Source organism: Mauremys reevesii, linkage group 18 (genome assembly GCF_016161935.1).
Source record: "Mauremys reevesii isolate NIE-2019 linkage group 18, ASM1616193v1, whole genome shotgun sequence".
Taxonomy (NCBI): domain Eukaryota; kingdom Metazoa; phylum Chordata; order Testudines; family Geoemydidae; genus Mauremys; species Mauremys reevesii.
Window position 1 is genome coordinate 5,325,030 of NC_052640.1, and position 19,604 is coordinate 5,344,633.

At 45.8% G+C, this 19,604-nt stretch overlaps 1 protein-coding gene across 7 annotated transcripts in view; it reads left to right on the forward strand.

Annotated features, from left to right (window-relative positions):
* The window catches only part of TMEM116 (transmembrane protein 116), a 30,228-nt gene extending 10,962 nt beyond the window's left edge, over nt 1-19,266 (forward strand). For 3 of the 7 annotated variants that reach the window (XM_039505053.1, XM_039505056.1, XM_039505050.1), the window contains 7 exons: nt 5,869-5,973; nt 13,957-14,006; nt 14,811-14,894; nt 14,994-15,132; nt 16,397-16,541; nt 16,671-16,744; nt 18,448-19,260. In XM_039505053.1, coding sequence (XP_039360987.1) covers nt 5,869-5,973; nt 13,957-14,006; nt 14,811-14,894; nt 14,994-15,132; nt 16,397-16,541; nt 16,671-16,744; nt 18,448-18,648 — 798 coding nt within the window. In that variant the 3' untranslated portion in view covers nt 18,649-19,260. Of the gene's footprint in view, nt 1-5,868; nt 5,974-13,956; nt 14,007-14,810; nt 14,895-14,993; nt 15,133-16,396; nt 16,542-16,670; nt 16,745-16,947; nt 18,362-18,447 lie in introns of those variants that run through there. The other 4 variants (XM_039505054.1, XM_039505052.1, XM_039505051.1 and 1 more) reach the window with 4 other exon arrangements.
* Nucleotides 19,267-19,604: the final 338 nt, after the last annotated feature.

The following is a 19,604-nucleotide window of genomic DNA, read 5'->3' on the forward strand; positions in this document are numbered from 1 at the left end:
AAGTGAAGAGAACTGATATCCCATTGAAACTACAGGGAGAATTTAGAGAGGCAGCTTTTAATTACTTGAACTTCAGTTTGGCCAAGACACAGCTGTTACCACCACCGCTCTTACAGGTAATGTCATGGGCTCTCTGGCCACAAGCAGCCAGGAGCTCAGTTTTATGTCTAATTTGGAATATTGACTCAAGTAATCGGCTTTAAAAAAACAACCTACAAAGGCTGAAAACTCTAAAGCTACTGTTTTGTCATCCCCAGCAGTATCCATTAGAGTGAGGGCCCTCTCTGGGTGTGCACCCTTGAACAGGACAAGACAATGTACTGAAGAGCACACTGTAGGGAGCAGTGTGACATTGGCCCCTGGGGTGGTGGAGAAAATTACCTAATAGGTTTTCTCTTCTTTAATTCCTATATTGCAGTCCAGACTTGAATCAGGTTTGTTCTGGTGTGTAGGCCACACATTTTCCATGTAGGCTACCAGGAAACTTCCCACCCCACTCTGTCAAGCCAAGCTGGTGGGAGCTGGAAATGGCTTTTTGCATGTTGTAGAGAGGGCAGGAAGGTAACTTAATGTACAGCACGTGAGAGTGCTCACATTGTTTTGTATTTGGTTGTCGGGTTATGTGGCATAGTTTTGTGTTGGGTTTTTTTAAACATCAGTACACATGGGTAATTCCTATTACTCATGACACCAAGTACTGTACTTAGGTAGCAGCTATTCCATTTGGAGCTTATCTCTGATCTCTCTAGCTCCTCTCTTGCTGCTGTAAAAACAATGATACACATTCCCCTTGAGCCTGGAGGTACGGAACAAAAGGTTTGTATGTAATTCAGCCATTAGGGAAGACATGGCAATGACCCCTTGGCAATGAGGAGATAGTCTACTTGAGGGTTATACAAGGAGAATGAGCTGGGGCAGAGAAGTGAATATATGGGAAGATTCACTAGGCGTGTGAATGCAGGGAGCTTGCGGGACAAAAGTCACTTCACAGGCCACATATGCAAGTTTGCCATTGGAATACTATCATGAGGCCATGGTTCTTATTGGTCACACATGGCTCAAAGAGGTCAGGGGATTATTAGGGTGACCAGATCACACAGGTGCAATATCGGGATGCGGGGGGGAGGCGCGGAGCAAAAAAAAAAAGAGAAAAATGTTCGCCAGAGCTCCACGCCACACGCCCCCTGCACCAGCTTGCCTCCGCTCCGTCTCCACCTCCCTCCAGCACTTGCGCCACCATACAGCTGATCAGCACAAGCCTGGGAGGGAGCGAGGAGGAGGAGGAATGCGGCGTGCTTGGGGAAGAGCCAGGGATTTGGGGAGGGATCCAATGGGGCAGTGAGGGGGTGGGGCTGAGGACACGGGGCCAGGGCGGGGATTTGGGGAGGGATCCAATGGGGGAGGAAGGGGGCGGAGTTAGGGTGGGGGGGGACGCGAGCCCCTCCGGGCTCCACTCTGCCTGTGAGCGGAGGCAAAATATCGGGACAATTCGCATCCCGACCGAAGGTAGGTTGGCACGCGGGACAAATAAGCAAATATCGGGACAGTCCCGATAAAATCGGGACAGTCCTGATAAAATCACCCTAGATTAGGTTGTCGTGGTACATACTTCTCTGGGGAGTGACAATATCTGCCATTTGTCTGGTTCTGTTTACTCCAGACTACTTTGGGAAAGGTTGGAATGCATGTTGGCCTGGCGTCAGAGCGCTGTAGTGTGTCACAGGAGATGTGGGTTTGGCAATGACTTCAGAGACACCTCCCTTCTTGACCGAAGTGCAGTGAAGGAGACTGTGTGCTCGAGGCAATGCTCTGTCACCCCTGAGTTCAGGGGACGGCACACTCTGCTTCCCTGGTTTATGGCAAAGCAGCTTGGGGGCATCTGCAAGAGGCTGGAGGAAACGGAGCCTAAAAGGGTAGCTGCAAAATGAGGGAACTTGTCTTTCCTTTGGAGCATAAAGTCTTGGCCGCTGCTGGAGGCAGGACACTGGACTACACGGACCTGCAAGGTACAGCGTGTCCCGTGTCCCTAGGAGAGAGACCAATCAGCACCTGCCTTTGTCCCAACCTGAGAGATGGCAATAAGTGAGCTCCTGTTGAGATGTTTATGCTACCGCTGCCAGCTCCTGAATGCAGTGAGTGTGAGTGAATCCATTACCCTGATCTCTTATGGTTACACAAACACATATGGCCAGTGAAGGGGGCTACAGGGGACTCACTAGCCCCCCAGACTGTTCCCAGGTAAGGACAAAGGCAGTCCCTCTCTGATGTAAGGGTGCTAGGTCTAGCAGATCCAGCTCACACTCTGGCAAGATCCTTTTCTGCTATTTACTCTAGGACAGAATTAAAATAACTTGAGTGCTTACCATAGCAACCCCTGCCTCACCTGGGACTTGTGATAAGATACAGGGCAGGGAGGAGGCGGGGTGAGAACTCAGGCACAGGTTGAGACAGGTTGAGCAGCACCTCAGCAGGCCACACGTGAGCTGTAAACTAATTAAATGAATAAACCTCCCCCCATCCCCACCTTCCCTGTCCTGGGCTCAAGAATCTCACAGATGCTGCATTTCATAGACGTGCAGCAAATAACAATGACATTCCTACTGTCAGAATGTTCCTTCGGGCACTGATTAATGTTTGTAAAGTGCCACGAGGGGCTGGAGATGGGCAAAAGACTGTTATTTATTAGTGTTCTTAGATTAAGTTCAAAGAGAAAGCAGTGCAAGTGTCCCTTCTGCTGCCTCACCATGTGACATGGAGGGATGATCTCGAGGAAAGAAGGCTGCCTGGCGCATTCAGTCTTTGGCATCTCTGCTGAGAACCAGGAGCTCAATTAGTGCCAGTTGTGATGGTGGTTTGTGCTGTGTGGACACTAAAGCCAGACTGAGACTGCACACACTTCATCATATCAACCACTGAACAGTTGTCAGATGGTAACAACATTTTCAGTCATGACTAACCTGTACTGGATTATTCATTTTTCAGTGGTGCTCATCACTCTGAGGCCCTGACCCTCAAATGTGTTTTGCCACTTAACTCCCATGGATTTCAATGGGAGATAGGTACTTAAATATCTTTGAGGTTTTAGGCCTGAGCTCCTCAAACATTAATAGTTTTCCCTCCCAACTTCCCGTGAGATAGAGAAGTATTATCCCCCATTGTCCCTGTTTATGTTTTCAGACAAAGACAAGCATCATAATTCCACTCTGCTTTACCAGTGGGGCTCATAGAATTTCTACTACTTTCTTCAATGGAAGACAATAGAAATGATAGTTCCTTTCCCCAAATGCAGGGCCAAGTTCATCCCTGGCATAACTCCACTGCAGTCAGTGGAGCTACAATTGGGGTCAATGGGTGATTCACCAGATATGAGTTTGGCCCAGGCTTTTATTTCCTCTTCCTTGACAATTTCCTCCACTTCAGTCCCCAGCACTTAGCTGAACAAATGACATTAAAAAGTAACATATTTTCTCCTTTGCTGTCCCTTTCTGGTCGTAACCCTTGATTCCATGCTACAAAACAGAGAGGATGACATGCTATAATTACACACTTCATCTACAGTTTCCCCAATTAAATTCTAATAACCTAACAACATCCTGGTAGATTCCACTCTGTTTGGCTCGCACAATGGAAAATCGCAAAATGATTATAAGTAGCGACTGGAGAGAGATAAACAAAGGGCTCTTGCTTTCTCCTACGCTCCAGCTTTATTTCCGTATGCCAGGCTCTGATGGGGACCATGGCCTTCGGCCTGCAGGATTATCCCCAATGCCAGAAGCTGAGGATAGGAAGTTAGGAGAGCAGGGCTGTTTTCCTGGTTCTACCAGTGACTCCATGAGAAGCCTTGGCTAAGTGTGTGTGCCTTAGTGTCCTCATCTGTACGATGGGGTAATAACATTGATCTAGCTCTCGGGGGCTGGTAAGAAGTAAAATGGGTTATGTTTGTAGAGTGCTTTGAGAGCCTCCCATGGAAGGGCAATGGTTCCTTATTAAAAATCCTATAATGAGCCGGAGAGTCATTGCAACATACCTTACTGCAAAGCAATCATCACTTCTCTTGACCTTCTTAGCAATGGCTAAGAACATCTGTGGTCTCAGTGGATACGTCTGCACAACAAAGCAAAAACCATGGCTGGCCCATGCCAGCTGATTGGCTCGCGGGGCTGTTTTATTGTGGTGTAGACTTCCAGGTTCAGGCTGGAGCCTGAGCTCTGGGGCCCTGCCACCCCACAGGGTCCTAGAACCTGGGCCACAGTCCAAGCTTAGACATCTACACAGCAGTGAATCAGCCCTAAATCCAGAGCCCCACTCGCCTGAGTCGACTGGGCCAGCTGTGGGTGACTAGTTGGTGTGTAGACATATCCAGTGAAGCAAGAAACGCAGTGTCTCTTACCTCGTCAGTAGTCTCCCATGATGAGGTGACATGAGGATTGCCAATGGGTGGCACCAGGATTGACACTGAGTCCTCTTCACTTCAGTCAAGCAGGAGGTAGCCAATCCAGATGAAGGATTTTCTCACCCAGTTCCTCTTCCCACTCTACCATGCATGCTCATGCTTCCCTAGTTGAGAACTTCTAGGGAAAAAAATGGTGGTTCACCTACACTAGCCGGACACCCAGTCACTTGTCTGAACCTGGTTGCCACTGGGGTGTACTGGATGGGCACCCATCCAGACATTGCCATGTCACAGCAAACAATGTGCGAGAAATTTCTTTTTCCAGTTGCCCAGAACTTCCTCAAACAAATTCTTTTTGTGTTCAGATTTTCTATGCTTGGTCTTAGTCCAAAGGTGATTCTCAGAGCTGGCAGGGCTGGAAAACATCTCAGACCAAATAGCTCTAGATTTCTTATTTCTCTCTCACGCGTTCTCCATTGCTGCTGTCTTCCTTAAATGCACTATGGTTTGTTATTCTCACCAGTTCAAGGGAAGCCGACAGTGTGGCCAGATCATCATAATGGAAGCAAATTTAGCCGCAGAGTCTGTGTTGTCTCCTGAGAGAGACAGCACAGAGGGCACAGCCTAGGGGGATGAGGACCAAGATAGTTTTAAGCCATCTTTGGACCATCTCGATTTTGGACTGCTGTGGGGGGTCAGACTGGTCCCTGACATAACCGCTGGGGGCTGCTCTAATTTAAGGCAGCGTTCCCACAGTTGCCTGTGAGCTGTGCCATGGTGCTGGATGCTATGGGCATGCTCCCTTCTGATCCCAGCTCCATCCCCAGCCATATTTCCCCAGGGCTGGAGCTCCCACATTAAAAATATAGTGGGTGTTCAGCATGATCAGCTGTTCAGCTGTGTTCAGAAGGTGCTGGGGGGAGGGAGAGGAGCAGGGAGAGGGAGCAGGAAGAGGCAGGGTGAGGGCTTGGTGGAAGGGGTGGAGTGGGGGCATGGTGGGAAGAGGTGAGGCCTGGGAAAGAGTGGGGGTCGAGCACCCCCTGGGAACGGAGGAAGTCAGTGCCTATGCCCCCAGCTTAGCCCCTTCGCTGGGGCCTGTGAAGGAGGCAGTCCTGGGTTGCCTACTTCAGCCCTATGCTGCTCCAGGAACTTCTCCCCCAGCCCTTTGTCTCCTTTCCTGCCGCTGGAGCAGCATAGAAGCTCAGGAGATGGGCCAGAATCAGCCTCTTAATTTTTGGCATGTCCTGATTTCTGTATCTAGCTCGCCAGGCATTTCTGCCATGCTCAGGGCTATGATAGCTGAGCACCTACCGAGTGCTTTATATTTCACCTTTAACACTCTCTCGGGGCTCGTTTTTATAGCTTATACAGTGTCATTTTGTCAAGTGCTCTGGGTTTATTGGAGATGAAAGGAGCTAAGGTGCTATAGAAATGATTACGGATGGAATAAAATAAGGCCTGTTTTTATTTTTCAGATATTTTATGTAGCCTCTTTTCTGTACACTGTCAACTATACCTGGCATCTGTACATGGATTTAAAGGTGAAATACAATCAGAACCTGTACAGCATGTCCCCTCTGGTGAGTGCCACCTTGGCAGTTTTTCATATTATTTATTATATGTTAAGAACTAACACTGTGCTCGGTGCTGTACAAGCATAAACATAACGGCAATTCTCGTCATAAGGAGCTTACAATCTAAGGCCCTGATCCTGCAGCTGATTCTGTGTGGGTTGGTGCCTGTGCCCATGCAGAGCCATTGAAGTCAACAGGGGCTACTCGTGGATCTGCTTTTGTGTTCTGATTGCAGGACTAGGCCTGAAAGTCAAAAACAGAGAAGACAACTTGCACAGTAGGTCTCAGGAGGAAAGAATAACTGGGAGGGCCAGATCTCTTAAAGTCAGTGGAACTACACTATTGACATCAGCTGAGCATCTGGCTCCAAGTGGTTTATTATTGTCACTAACCCACTTCTGATGGGCATTGCAGAAGAAACAAATCTCAAGGAGGTATTTGCAGGAAAGGGATGTGGCTTGACAAGCCAGAATTGTGGGGAGGCAGTCCGGGCATGAGCAGCATGGAAAAAGGCTCAAAGATGGACCTTAATGTCCTTGTGTTTCAGTTTCCACAGCTCTAAAATGGGGATAATACTTACTGAGTATCTCACAGGAGTGTGGTAAAGCTCCATTCATGAATGTCTGTGAAGTGCTTTAAGAGCATCAGGTGAGCAGTGCGATGGAAGTGAGCTGGCATTTAAAGTACTATTCATACTTGGAGCAGGACAGATTAGCTCTGCGGAGAAGGGGTCCCTACTATCGTCATTAGCCTTTAAAAATGGCTCTTCAAGATCAAGTGTAATCTTTGGGAGCGAAGGAACAAGGACACAGTCCTCAGAAAAACAGACTTTGAGTACAGGCTAAACAAACACTTCACACACCCTGTGACCAAACTCAATCTTTTCAGAGCAGTTTCTTTGTTGTTCGTACCTGACTAAACTCTGAGCAGCTTCTGTCTCTCTGAGAATTCCTCTTGATGTATTGCTGCAGAACAACTGGCTTTTTTTACACTTACACAACTCATCCCAATGAACACACTGGCTACGTTTCTGCATATCATTCCTCTTCCCAATCAAGAAGTTGCATAGATGTCACCCTGCACATCATAGAGTTAAATTCCTCAGATGGCTCCCGTTCTGCATGTCTGTTGGGGAGCAGCAGACTTGATAGATGAAAATGCACTTTTGAGAATTCCATGCTTAGATTTTGGATCAGCTCACGAGGGCGATGTTTTCCTTTCTTCACTAATCCCTACATTCAGATCCAAATTTCTTTTCAGACTTTTTAGTTCTGAGTGTTGCGACTTGAGACCATCTCTAGTCCTTCTGTGCTTAGCTGGCACTTCTCTTTATTTCAGATTTAGGGCTCAATCCACCTGGACAACTCTGGTCTCACTAATACTAATAAACCATCTTAACCTAAGGGCCTCTTTTGCCTAGAAACCCCAAGAGCTCCATCTTGTCCCTTCTTCCCTGTCTACATGCATCTGGAAAAGACAGACTCAGAGGATGTGACATATCCAGGGCACAATCTGGACTGATGAACCTGGGGTGCCTTTTACACGACTTTGCTGTGGTAGCTACCACTCCTGGTCTGCTCACACAGCCTCCATCATGTAAATTATTCCCAGTTATATTGTGAGTGCTGCAGCCAACTACTCTTGATTTACAGTGCAGAGTGATGCAAGTAAACTCCCAGTCCCAGGCTTTCCCCAGAAATGAACGTCTTCCAGTGCTCAGCTCGCTCCTGGACATTATTAATAGAAAATGATATGCACAAACCCTATTATCCCAAATGGAGTTTCCCAAACACTTCTGTTCAAACGCACTGGTTTAAATAAAACAATAAAACAAGTTTATTAACTGCAAAAAGAGATTTTAAGTGAATACAAGTAATGAGGCATAAAAGTCAGAATTGGTTAGAGGAAAAATAAAAGTGAAATGCAACTAATGCTTAACTTAACAAATAAGAATGAATTCAAAGCAAAGTCTCCCTCAGCACATGTTTCAGCAGTCCTACTGGCTGAACTTCTTTCAGCCAGGATCTCTCCCCCAGTCCAACGCTGCTTCCTTTGTTCTTCGCCTTTGTGGATGCCATGGGCAGAGATAAAGGGAGACACCATTTGACCTTTTTACACCTGGCTCAGGCATCATCTTGTCCTTTGTCGCTGGGGAACTGGTTTGGCCACTCCACAGACTTGGTACCTGTCTTAGTAACACCATACAGTGAAATCTTATAACGTTACCTACAATGTGCCTCATATACTTTATCAGGACAATATTGGCCAGCAAGTTACTAGTTTTCCAATGATACCTCACAAGGCATACTTGCACAAAGATAATTATAATAGTGTGCAAGGGGTGAATACAGGGGTACAGACAGTCACACCTCCCTCCTAACAAAGCTGCAAGAGGGTTAGACCCTGGTGACCTGGAGGCAGCAGGTCAGGGGCCTCTTACCTGGACAGGGCATCTGCCACCATGTTTTCCTTAACCTTTATATGCACAATTTCCATATCAAATTCTTGGTGTATAAGGCTCTAGCGTAGATGCTTGGAATTTGAGCCTTTAGTTTCGTTTAACCAGATTAATAGTGAATGATCTGTTAGGACCCTGAACTTTCTGTTAAAAAAGATAGGGCCTTAATTGCTTGACTGCCCACACTATGGCACAGCATTCCTTTTCTAAGACAGAATCATTCTGTTCAGTGGATGTCAATTTTTTGCTTAAGAAAGCAACTGGGTGCTGCTTCTTATTTTCCCGTTTGCATCAGCACAGCACCTAGACCAGTGGTCACCAACCAGTTGATCACGATCTCCAGCGGCAGCGCAGTGTGGCTGCCTAATGCTACTCCGCCCCTACACCACTTCCAGAAGCGGCCACTGCAGCCCCGTGGTCCTGGGGGTGCAGGGAGAAAGGGGTCTCCCTCCGCTGCTCCTGCCTGCAAGCACCACCCCCGCAGCTCCCATTGGCCAGGAGAGCCACATGGCCCCCACTATCCCCACCCCAGAGGCCTCAAGGGCGTCTTGGCCCATTCCAAGAGCGGTGTGGGAGCGGGGTAGGCAGGGAGCCTGCCTTAGCCTCGCTGCACCCGCTGCCGACCGGGAGCCACCAGAGGTAAGTGCTGCCCGGCAGGAGGCCGCACCTCAACCCCCATCCCTGAACCCTCTCCCGGAGCCAGCACCCATGCCCCCTCCTGCACCCCAAACCCCACCCTGAGCCCCCTTCCAGAGCCAGCACCCCATACCCCCTTCTGTACTCCCAACCCCCCTCCTGACTTCCCTCCCAGAGCCAGCACCCCATGCCCCCTCCTACACATCAACACTCCTGCACCTAAATTCCCTCCTAGAGCTTGCACCCCTCACCCCCTTCTGTACCCCAACCCCCTGCCCCAGGCTCAGCCCAGAGCCCCCTCTCACACTGCGAACCCCTCAGCCCCAGCCTGGAGCCTGTACCCCCTCCCAAACCCCAACCCCTTGCCCCAACTCAGTGAAAGTGAATGAGGGTAGGGGAGAGCGAGCAACGGAGATGGGGGGGATGGAGTGAGTGGGGTAGGGCTTTGGGGAAAGGGCAGGGCCTCAGGGAAGGGGTGGGGTAGATCCTGAGTTGTCCTTAGATTCAAAAAGTGATCTTGGGCATAAAAAAGTTGGAGACCACTGACCTAGACCAACGCCTGATTCATCTGCAGATGGTTCAAACATTTTGTCAAAATCTGGACTAGCTAGAACAGACTTTTCAGACAAGCTTTTCTTTACCTTATCAAACCCTTCCTGGCATGCCTTCGTCCAAATGACCTTGTTGGGTTTAGTCTTTTTACATAGATCAATGATTGCAGATACCAAGTCACTGAACCCACACACAAACCTTCTGTAATAGTTTACTAGGCCTATGAAAGATTGGCCCTGTGTCTTGGTAGAGGCACAGCCTATTTGCAATGGCTTCAACTTTTAAGGGATCAGGATATTTGACCTCCCTCTTCCCAGTGTCCCAAAAAAGGGACTTTGGCTGCTCCAGTTTTACATGTGGAGGCTTTTAGGGGTAGGTCTGCCTCTTTGAGTTTTGACAGCACAATTTCCAAGTGTTTTTTTGTGATCAGCGCAAGGGTTGCCAAACACTGTGGTGTCATCCACCTATGCCCTTACAAAGTTCTGTAAACCATTTAGCACGTGGTTGATCAGCCTCAGAAAGGTGGTTCGAGCATTAATTGAACCAAACGGTTGTGAACTCATAGACTCCTATATCAGTGATGAAAGCAGATTTTTTTTCCTGTGCATCCGTATCTAAAGGAATCTGTCAATAATCATGAGTGAGCTATTTAGCTTTGCTTAAAATGTCCAGCGTAACATCAGTTCTAGGCATGGGGTGTACATCATCTGGTACTGTGACCACATTGTTACAGTGCTGTCTTTCTTAGTAAGCAAGATCACAGGTGATGCTCAAGAGCTGTCAGACTCTTTAATTACTCTTAGGTCTAACATGCTTTGTATTTCTTCACAGCTTTGTTCTTGCACCTTGTTAGTGGCCCTGTAGGGTCTGCTGTGAGGTGGCTGTGGTCCTTCTGTGATGATCTTGTCAGTTAGCAAGTGTGTCTTCCCTGGCTTGCTAGAAAACACCAAGTCTCCTATATCAAAGGAGTGTTTCCAAGTATTTTTATCATAACACACTTTTTGTTTGGATTTCCTGTCTTGGAGGTTAGTTTGAACAATACCCATCACGTCTTCTAACTTTTCAGTTACTGTCTCTTCCTTTACCTCAGTGTCCCCTTCCCAGGAGTCTCTGATGAGATCTAGGAGTCCCCTCACCTTCCTTCCATATTGGAGATCAAATAGGGAGAACCCCTTTGATTCTTGAGGTACCTCCCTATAAGCAAACAGCAAAAATGGTAATAATTCATCCTAATTTTGAATCCTTTTATTTGCATACATTCCCAGCATGGATTTTAGGGTCCTACTGGTTTCTGGGTAATATGAGGCAGCTTTTCGTTGTTTTACCCCACATAATTTCCATAGCTCATTGAATAGCTGAGACATGAAATATGTCCCATGGTCAGATAAAATCTCTTTAGGGAAACCCACTCTGCTAAGAATAGTGAAAAGGACTCTTGCTACAGATTCTGCCTCAATGTTAGACGGAACTACTGCTTCAGGATATCTGGTGGCAAAATCCACCATCACCAAGATATATGTATTCCCTCTGCGGATAGGATGTGGCATAGAGCTAGGGTTGCTATCCCTCCAGGATTGTCCTGGAGGCTCCAGGAATTAAAGATTATTTTTAAACTAAAGATTATGTCATGTGATGAAATCTCCAGGAATTCATCCAGCCAAAGTTAGCAACCCTACATAGGGCCCTCAATGTCCATTGCTACCCTTAGAAATGCCTCTTGTATTACAGGCAATGTATATAGAGGAAATTTCTGGGGTCCTGCACGTCTTTACCTTTTTTGACATAATTCACAAGACCTGCAATAATTCCTCACATCATTCTGTATTCCTGGCCAGAACAATTTTTTCTTTAACCTGTCATAGGTTCTCTGTGCCCCAAAGTGACTCAGGGGATGTGACATTCCCAGGGCACAATCTGGACTGATGAACAGCTGAGTCACCTCAGCTCTGTAACCTGTGGTACCTTGTACACAGCTAGTGTAGACAAAGCCTTAGTAACACCCTAGAGTGAAATCTTATAACGTTACATACAATGTTGCCACACATATTTTATCAGGATGTTACAGACCAGTGAGTTGTGAGTTTTCCAATGATAGCGCACAAGGCATACTTGCACAAAGATTATTATAATAGTGTGCAAGAGGTGAATACAGGGACACAGACTGTCAGGGGGGAAGAGGAAGGAGTGATACCAGTTAACTTCCTGATCTTAAAGGGGAAAGCAGGCTGTATGCTAATGTATTCATGTCTATGTGCCTCAGTTTTCCCAACTATAAAATGGGAATGATGATCCATGACTGCAGCACAGGATTGTGTTATATTTTTGAAAAGTAGGATAATTCTACCCTTTCCTAAAGGCAAATTGGTGCCAGCACCCACAATACATCTCCCAGCGAGCAGGGGCGGCTCCAGGCACCAGCCCGCCAAGCGTGTGCTTGGGGCGGCAAGCCGCGGGGGGCGCTCTGCTGGTCGCTGCGAGGGCAGCAGGCAGGTTGCCTTCGGCAGCAGGCCTGCGGAGGGTCCACTGGTCCCGCAGCTTCAGCGGACTTCCCGCAGGCATGCCGCCGAATCCGTGGGACCAGGGACCTCCCGCAGGCAAGCCGCCGAAGGCAGCCTGCCTGCTGTGCTTGGAGCAGCAAAATACCTAGAGCCGCCCCTGCCAGCGAGCAGAGTCTCCAACAGTCAGAATTGTTTGTGCTTCTCTTCATAGCTTTGTTACACTTCTGCAGGACTGTCCCAAGTTATGCTGCACAAAATAAATAAGCTACATGCAAAGATCTCATCAAAAGTCTGTTACTTTTCCAGTTTGCTTCTGAAAACTGGAATCCTCTAGCTTTGGAGGAGAAGCCATTCAATACATTGGTGGAAGAAACAGCTGCACAACCCCCAAGGTTAATTTCCATTGCATCATGCACTCCCCAGTGCATTGTGCACCCTTCAGTTTGACTCAATAAAAAGTTCTTTGCCATGAGCCCACATTGGGAAAATCCCTCCACATCCTGTAAGCGTGACCAAAGAAAGGTGTGACCTAGTGATCTGAACACAGTCCTGAGAGCCAGGAGCGGCTGATTTCAAAAATTTACCTACCTCTGGTATGGTCTGATATGGAGATCAATGAATGTTTAAAGCATTTTGATCTTATAAAGTTCTCTGAGTCTTATTATTTGTTTTGGGCAAGTACCCAGTCATGGGAATAAAGGGGAATTTGGTTCAGAGTATGTTGAGTATTAAAAACTGACTCATTCCCCAAAGGAGGAAAATGTTAGTCCCCAACAGTGAGCAGCTCTAATTTGTTTTCTGGCCCTTTTAATGGATTCTCACACTAATATTTATTACAGCATCTGGTAAACATATACCCATAGCTGTCTCTGGAACACCAGAGTCTCATATTCACATAGTCTTCCCAGGGAGGAGAGCATCAAGACTAAACATGCATCCATGTTTCTTGTCCTTTCCTTAATGTGACATGAGAAACTGACACATGAGGGACAAATCTTCAGGGGGCAGGAAAGTCACGTATTGGTAAGTGAGTGAAAGTTGGTCGAGCAAAATTCCCGTTGCTTTCACTGGGGCCATGATGTAGTCCAGGGAATGAGTGTGGCTTACATGCCAGCAGGATGCAAGGCTGGGCCTGTAGCAGGAGAAAACAACTAAGGCAGGAGATGTAGGAAGCTTTAAAATAAAGCACCCTTCAGCTCTATCATACACGCACCTGATTGTGGTTTTTCCTGGTGCACTCCTGCCTTCCATTTCTCCCCTTCAGTTTACACTCACTGGTACAACTGATGCCCATTTATGTGTAATTTAACCCATTATTTATGTCACTGACCTCAGAATTTGGCCCATTTTCTCTGTAACATTTTTCAGAGCAGTCAGAGTTCTCTGACAGCCACACAGTCGTATCCCCGTCCTCGGGTGGCTTTCCTGGAGGAAAATGGCTCCGTGGGAATCATTCCTGGAGAGGAGTGCAGGAGTTGCTGTGAGGGACTAGTGCTCTCAGCAAGCCAAAATGTCGACCTTTGCATTTACACTAGTAATCTGGGTACCTTCCCTCCAGTAATCCCTCAAGCCGGTAGTTGCCAACCCTCCAGGATTGTCCTGGAGTCTCCAAGAATTATAGATTACTCTTTAATTAAAGATTATGTCATGTGATGAAACATCCAGGAATATGTCCAAACAAAATTGGCAACCTTACTCAAGACTGGCATTGTATCCCTACTGAGAATTTGTGCACTGAGCTATTCAGAGTTCCTGTTTTGATGAGCCTGGCTGAAATGTAACTAAATGATGGTTGCACTGAAATATAAGGAATGATCATTTAACTAAGCTTTTTCATCTTTACAGGCTTTAGATCATGCAAATTGCATTGGCCGAATAGCAACAATTTTGTCCAGGTAGGCTTTAGTTCTCTCTGACAGGGTTAGATGTTTATAATAAACTCGAGTGTTTTAGACCCAAACTATTCTTTATTTAGAAACAAATCTTATTCAGACTTGACTGTGTTTCCTGTCACTTGGTAATCATGGTATTCTGGGCTTACCAAACTCAAAGAGCCAGATCCTCAGCTGTAAATTGTTTGATCTCCATTCAACTTAGCTATAATAACTCAACTGCAATGAGCCAACTTTTACGAGCACATGAGAGTGAGTGCGCGTGTGTGTATATATATACACACACATCTTTCCTCCAGTGCATGGAATCAGGACTTTGCTCACCTGTGTGTCATTGGCCTCATGCTGCCAACAGCTAATGGAGATTCCCCTTTCGGAGGATCAAGGTCGTATTTTCACTGTCACCATGAAATTCAAGTGGCCATGATATGTGACGTGACAGCCACTAAACCTTGGGTTGCTACGAATTTGTTACTGTTGTCCCTTACATATCTGACAAGGATTAATTAGTGGTTCTAAAGTTCTTTGAGACCATAAAGCATTATTGATACTAACAGTAGTATGTTGAGATGATAATGTTCCTTTGAGAAGATCAGTAATAGACTCTGAAAACAGCTAACTAGGTACAATTCCTTCCATTACCCGTGGCCCATTCTTTATGCCACACAGAAGTTGTAGGCTATAACACTTGAGTGCTAGAAAAATTATGTTTCAGGCTGTTCTCCATAAAAAGCAAAACGACCTCTCAATAGTGACAAAAGAGAGGGCAAGTATAGTAACTGAGCTATTGCCATTTTCTCCCCTCAGCGTCATCCCTTTCCTATTAATGGTTCCTGTGTTTTGTCTGGGCAACAGCAGTGATTGCTACCAGAACTTCAGCCAGAACAACGGGTAAGCTGCAACCCACCTCTGAGAGCGCCCTGCTTCCTCTGGGACTGATGAAAGGAGTCACAAAAGTAAACACTCAGGCTGTCCCCTTTCTGACTGCAGGTGTCTCCTGATGCACACAGAAGCAGCCATGCTCACTGGCCAGCTGCAAACCCACGGTGGCTCTGTTTGTTCTGTGATATATTTCTATGGTGTTGGAGTCTTCCTGGTCTCTTTCCTGATCAGCTTCATAGCCATTATGGTAAGAAATATTGTCCTTGTCCATCAAACAGTGAGTTGCAAGGATGATAGTGACTGACATTTATACAGAGATGATCCCTAAGCCACTTCAAAATCACTGATGGACCATATCAGCAGTCCCTAGATTCACCCCCTTGAATAGAGGAACCTGGGCACTGCCACTTTGCCTCTCTGTGACTCAGTTTCTCCATCTATAAAATGGGATAGTGATACTGACCTCCTTTGTAAAGCGCTTTGAGATCTGCTGATGAAAGGCTCTATATAAGAACTAGGCATTGTTGTTTTTATTATTTTGGGCCAGACCTTTGCTTGACCAGGTCAGAATTATAAAGGCATTTTCTTTTCCTTTCTCCTGTTCTCCTCTGAGGCTGGGTAGTATTGCTTCCCTCTGTGAGTAGCTATAAATAGATGTTGGTTTGTGTGTGTGATGTGCCTAGATGCCAGGGTGAGGGGCAGAATATAAATTATTAAAATAAATGCATGTTTTATTTAGTTTGTGTGACAGTCCCTTTCCCACTGAATATCTGTAGAAGTTCCATCCAAAATACATAGCCCTTTGTGGGCACAGGAATTATTCCACCCACCTCTGAAATGGCCCTTTCGCTGAGGTGGAAGGCAGCAACTATTTAACAGCACACAACAGCATTATACAGCAGTATAAGGCAGGAAGTGAAGAAGAATATTGAATCCAACTGATAATACAGGCAGAATGTATGATTTAAGAATTGGGTCAGGGTACCAGGGTTAACACATGTCCCAAAGGATATTTAATGACTGCAAGTGGTCAGGACTTCAATCTTACATCTCATACAAAAGAGTGATAATTTGTTTTAAAACATGTTAAGGGTGATTCATTGTTTCCTGGAGTCCAGCTATATTATCTGCTGCCACACTAGCTAGAATACAAATCATAACTGGAATCAACTCTCATGCATTAAAACATAAATCAACCACAACTTCTCTCATAGATGAGTTATGACCTTAATTGTCCATTATACTGTCTTCAGAAGTGTGTTACTGGCCACTGCTGAAGGCAGGATACCAGACTAAATGGACCCTTGCTCTGATCTGGCACTGCAGTGTCTATTTTCCAGATATTTCTTAGATTAAATAAGTACCACATGAAGAACAACCAATTAACAGTACACTAGTGCTTTGAAGCTCTAGATGAATACTTCTTAAATCAGCCAGTACATGAGACACACTGAATCATACAGTTGCATTTAAGTAGTCAAGTATATCAAGAAATGCATTTTCTTTTCTAGGTTCTTCTCATCCAAGCCCGAGCTTTGTACAAAAGGTTCATAAACTCAACAGGATTCCTGGGTGATCAACAGTGGGCAATGATAAAGATAGTGGAACAACGAGTGGTTTTCTACCCTATCGCTTTCTTCTGTTGTTGGGGCCCAGGTTAGTAGAGAGCTAGGTTACTTCTGCCAGGTTCTAAACCTCATATTCTGGCATAGGGAGAGAGGTAGTAATAGTAACTGGAAAGAACGAAGGCTAAATCAATATCATTTTATCAATCCCTTTTCACAGCCATCCTCCTCGGAATAGTGAAGTTGACTGTTTCAGTGAACAGCAGAATCTGCATGGTTCTTTATATTCTACAGGTAAAACCCTCCAGGCTGAAATCTCTTATTCGAACTTGTCAGTCATGTGAGCTTTTGGTTGGTTCTGTACTCCAACAGGAAACGTACAGTCTGCTTCCACTCACACAAACAGTGCCTAGATGAGCTTGTGTCTGGTTTATGGATGGAATTGAGGAAGGCTCTTTGTAGTTGTCCTTATGTTTGTTTTTTACATGCTTTTTAAGGTCACAAGAACGAAAATAAGTAAGACCTCGTCTCCTCACCCTATTAGGGCTTCTAGGTGCTGGAAACACTGTGAGAAGATCAGATCTTATGTTATTCTGGACCATAAATGGAGTTCTAAGGCATTAAAAACCCTGGTGGAATAGGTCAAATGCAGACCCTAAGATAAAGAACTTTATTTGGGTCCCCTTGAATACTGCTGTTTGGGTTTCTACAGGACCTGAATGCATAACCTTGGTTCGTGACACTGTTAGCAAGGAGTTTTCTTGGAAGGCCACCTCTTGATACCACTGAAGCTGCAGTTAGCACTGGGCACTAAAAAATTCCAAAATTCATCTGTCACACTGGGATGTAGACAGATAAAAAATTCAAAGAAAAACGGAGGCACAGTTTTATGAACAGACAAATGTGCAAACTGTTTAATCTGTTAGGGCCAGATATTAATTAGCTTACATTTCTGTAGTGCTTTTCTTCCCCTTAGGATTCCCCAAAGCATTTTGCAAACTTCACTCTGATACACAAACTATACCCAGGGATCATTTCCGCTCCCACTGAATGGCAGCTGCCCCTGAGGTAGAACCCAGTAGCTGTTTCCTAGCCCAGAACATCACCACACTGCAGTTGAGGCCAGGAAGACATGAAGAATCCTGTCTCCAACTGAAAGAGCAGAGAAAATGCAGGGAGACAAAATGATTACCCTGACATTTGGCCAGGACATCAAAGTTAATAATCATCCTTTTGTGAAAAGAACCAGTGGGGGTTTTATAACCATGAGTGGTCAGGGCCTTGGTTTGGCATCTCACTCAGAAGATAGCAACTCCAGCAGCACAGCATTCCCCTGGCACCACACAGGGGTCAATACTGCCTCAGAGGGAAGAGGGCCAGCTACTGAATCATAAATATAATTTCCTGCAGCAGCCTGTGGTTTCCTCATCTAAGCACCGAACAAACTCGATTCCACTGAGTTTGGTGAGCGCTCAAAGTGGAACGGCTAAAGGCAGATTTTGAAACTGGCCTCGACCATGGCACATAAACGCCAGGGTGGTTGCAAACAAGCATCTGCTGTGGAATGGAGCTTCTACCTACCTGTTTGTGCCCACACAGGTTGTGGGCACAGTCTTTGAGGGCACTTTGAAAACAGGACAGGTGGAAGGATCTAGCACTGATTCCAAAAGGTCTGTGTCTGTGTGCTGAAGCACACTTAAAGCTTGATGCGAAGCCCGCTCAATGGGCTTTGGATCAAGATCTCCTGATAGGGCTCTTAAAATTCATTCCAGTTTCAAGGAAATACTGCTTTTCCTTGGAAATGTGTCCTTCTGTGGGTTAGCTGAATCCAGTAACAGAACTGCAGCTCTGAGTCTAGTATAGACCCTGGCCCAGTGGGCATGGTGAAACCTACGGATTAGAAGTTAACCAAACCTGATGTGCAGGAAGCTGTGTAGGGCAGGGTTATATCCTATGATGTGTGGAAAGAGACATTTATGCTCTGGGTTCTCTCCTAGGCTCTAACAGCAGCTTCCCAGGGGCTCCTAAACTGCATCGTTTATGGGTGGACCCAGCACACGTTCCGCTGCATGAAACGCAATGCTTGCCGTGACATCGACACACAGACACCTCTCTTACGTTCCCAGAAGAAGTACTATGCCAGCACGTACCCCACCAGCACCCAGGCAGCAGCTGTAGCTACATCCACGGCGTTGTGATAATTCCCTGCCCAGAAGGAGTGGGCAGCATGTTGCCCTGCAATCCTGGCCCTGTCATGTCTGTGAGACATCAGCCAGAGCTATTCTGCTGATTTTCTTGTTCTGAACTGTTCTGTCAGTAACACATGCAGAGTTAGACTGGAAAAGCCTGAGCACATCTAGCTGGAGATCAGCTGTTTTCACTGAAGATCGTTATTTATTTTATAGTTTTTTATGAATTTGTAATGGATTATTTTACCTTTGTAAGCCATTTAGTGCAGTCTTTTCCTTATGGAAACATCTCCAGGATTTGCTGGGAATTGTATATCAGAGATCCTTTACAGCTCCTTAAAGACAGTTCTCATAAGGGTAGATGACATGGGGATGTTTTTCTTACCTCAGTGATTATCAGCTATTTGTAATTACAATTGAACAATAAAGCCAAGGTGACTATTTATAAATCATGCTCTTCTACCTCCATGCAATAATGCAACCAAGTCCAACTCTGGCAGCTAAATGCCAGTCACACTTTAAAGTCACACTTTCAGGTTAAAAATCACTGTGCCCTGTAAACCCATTGAAGTTACATTATGTTTTTGTAAACTATATTTCTTTGCTTTAAATTAACACAGAAATTACTCTGAAAACAGAATTTAATTTTCATCATTGATGCTGTTTGTTTACTTTTTGTGCTTCACTCGGCTTTGAGAATGAACAAACTAAATTGTTTAATTTCTGCTCCAAAGACCAAATCATGCTCAGCTGACAGTACTTAAATGAGTAACCCCATTTAAGTCAAGAGGGCTCTTTGCATGAGTAAGGTGAGCAGGATTTGGCCTGTGGTCCATTTGTAATAGTGACATTTAGCACTTCTACAGAGCATCATGTCTTCAGACAGCTTACAGACATTAGCTAATTATCCCCAAAACACGCCGTGAGCAGGGCTGCTGGAACAATTTGTATAGTGCGGGAGCTGG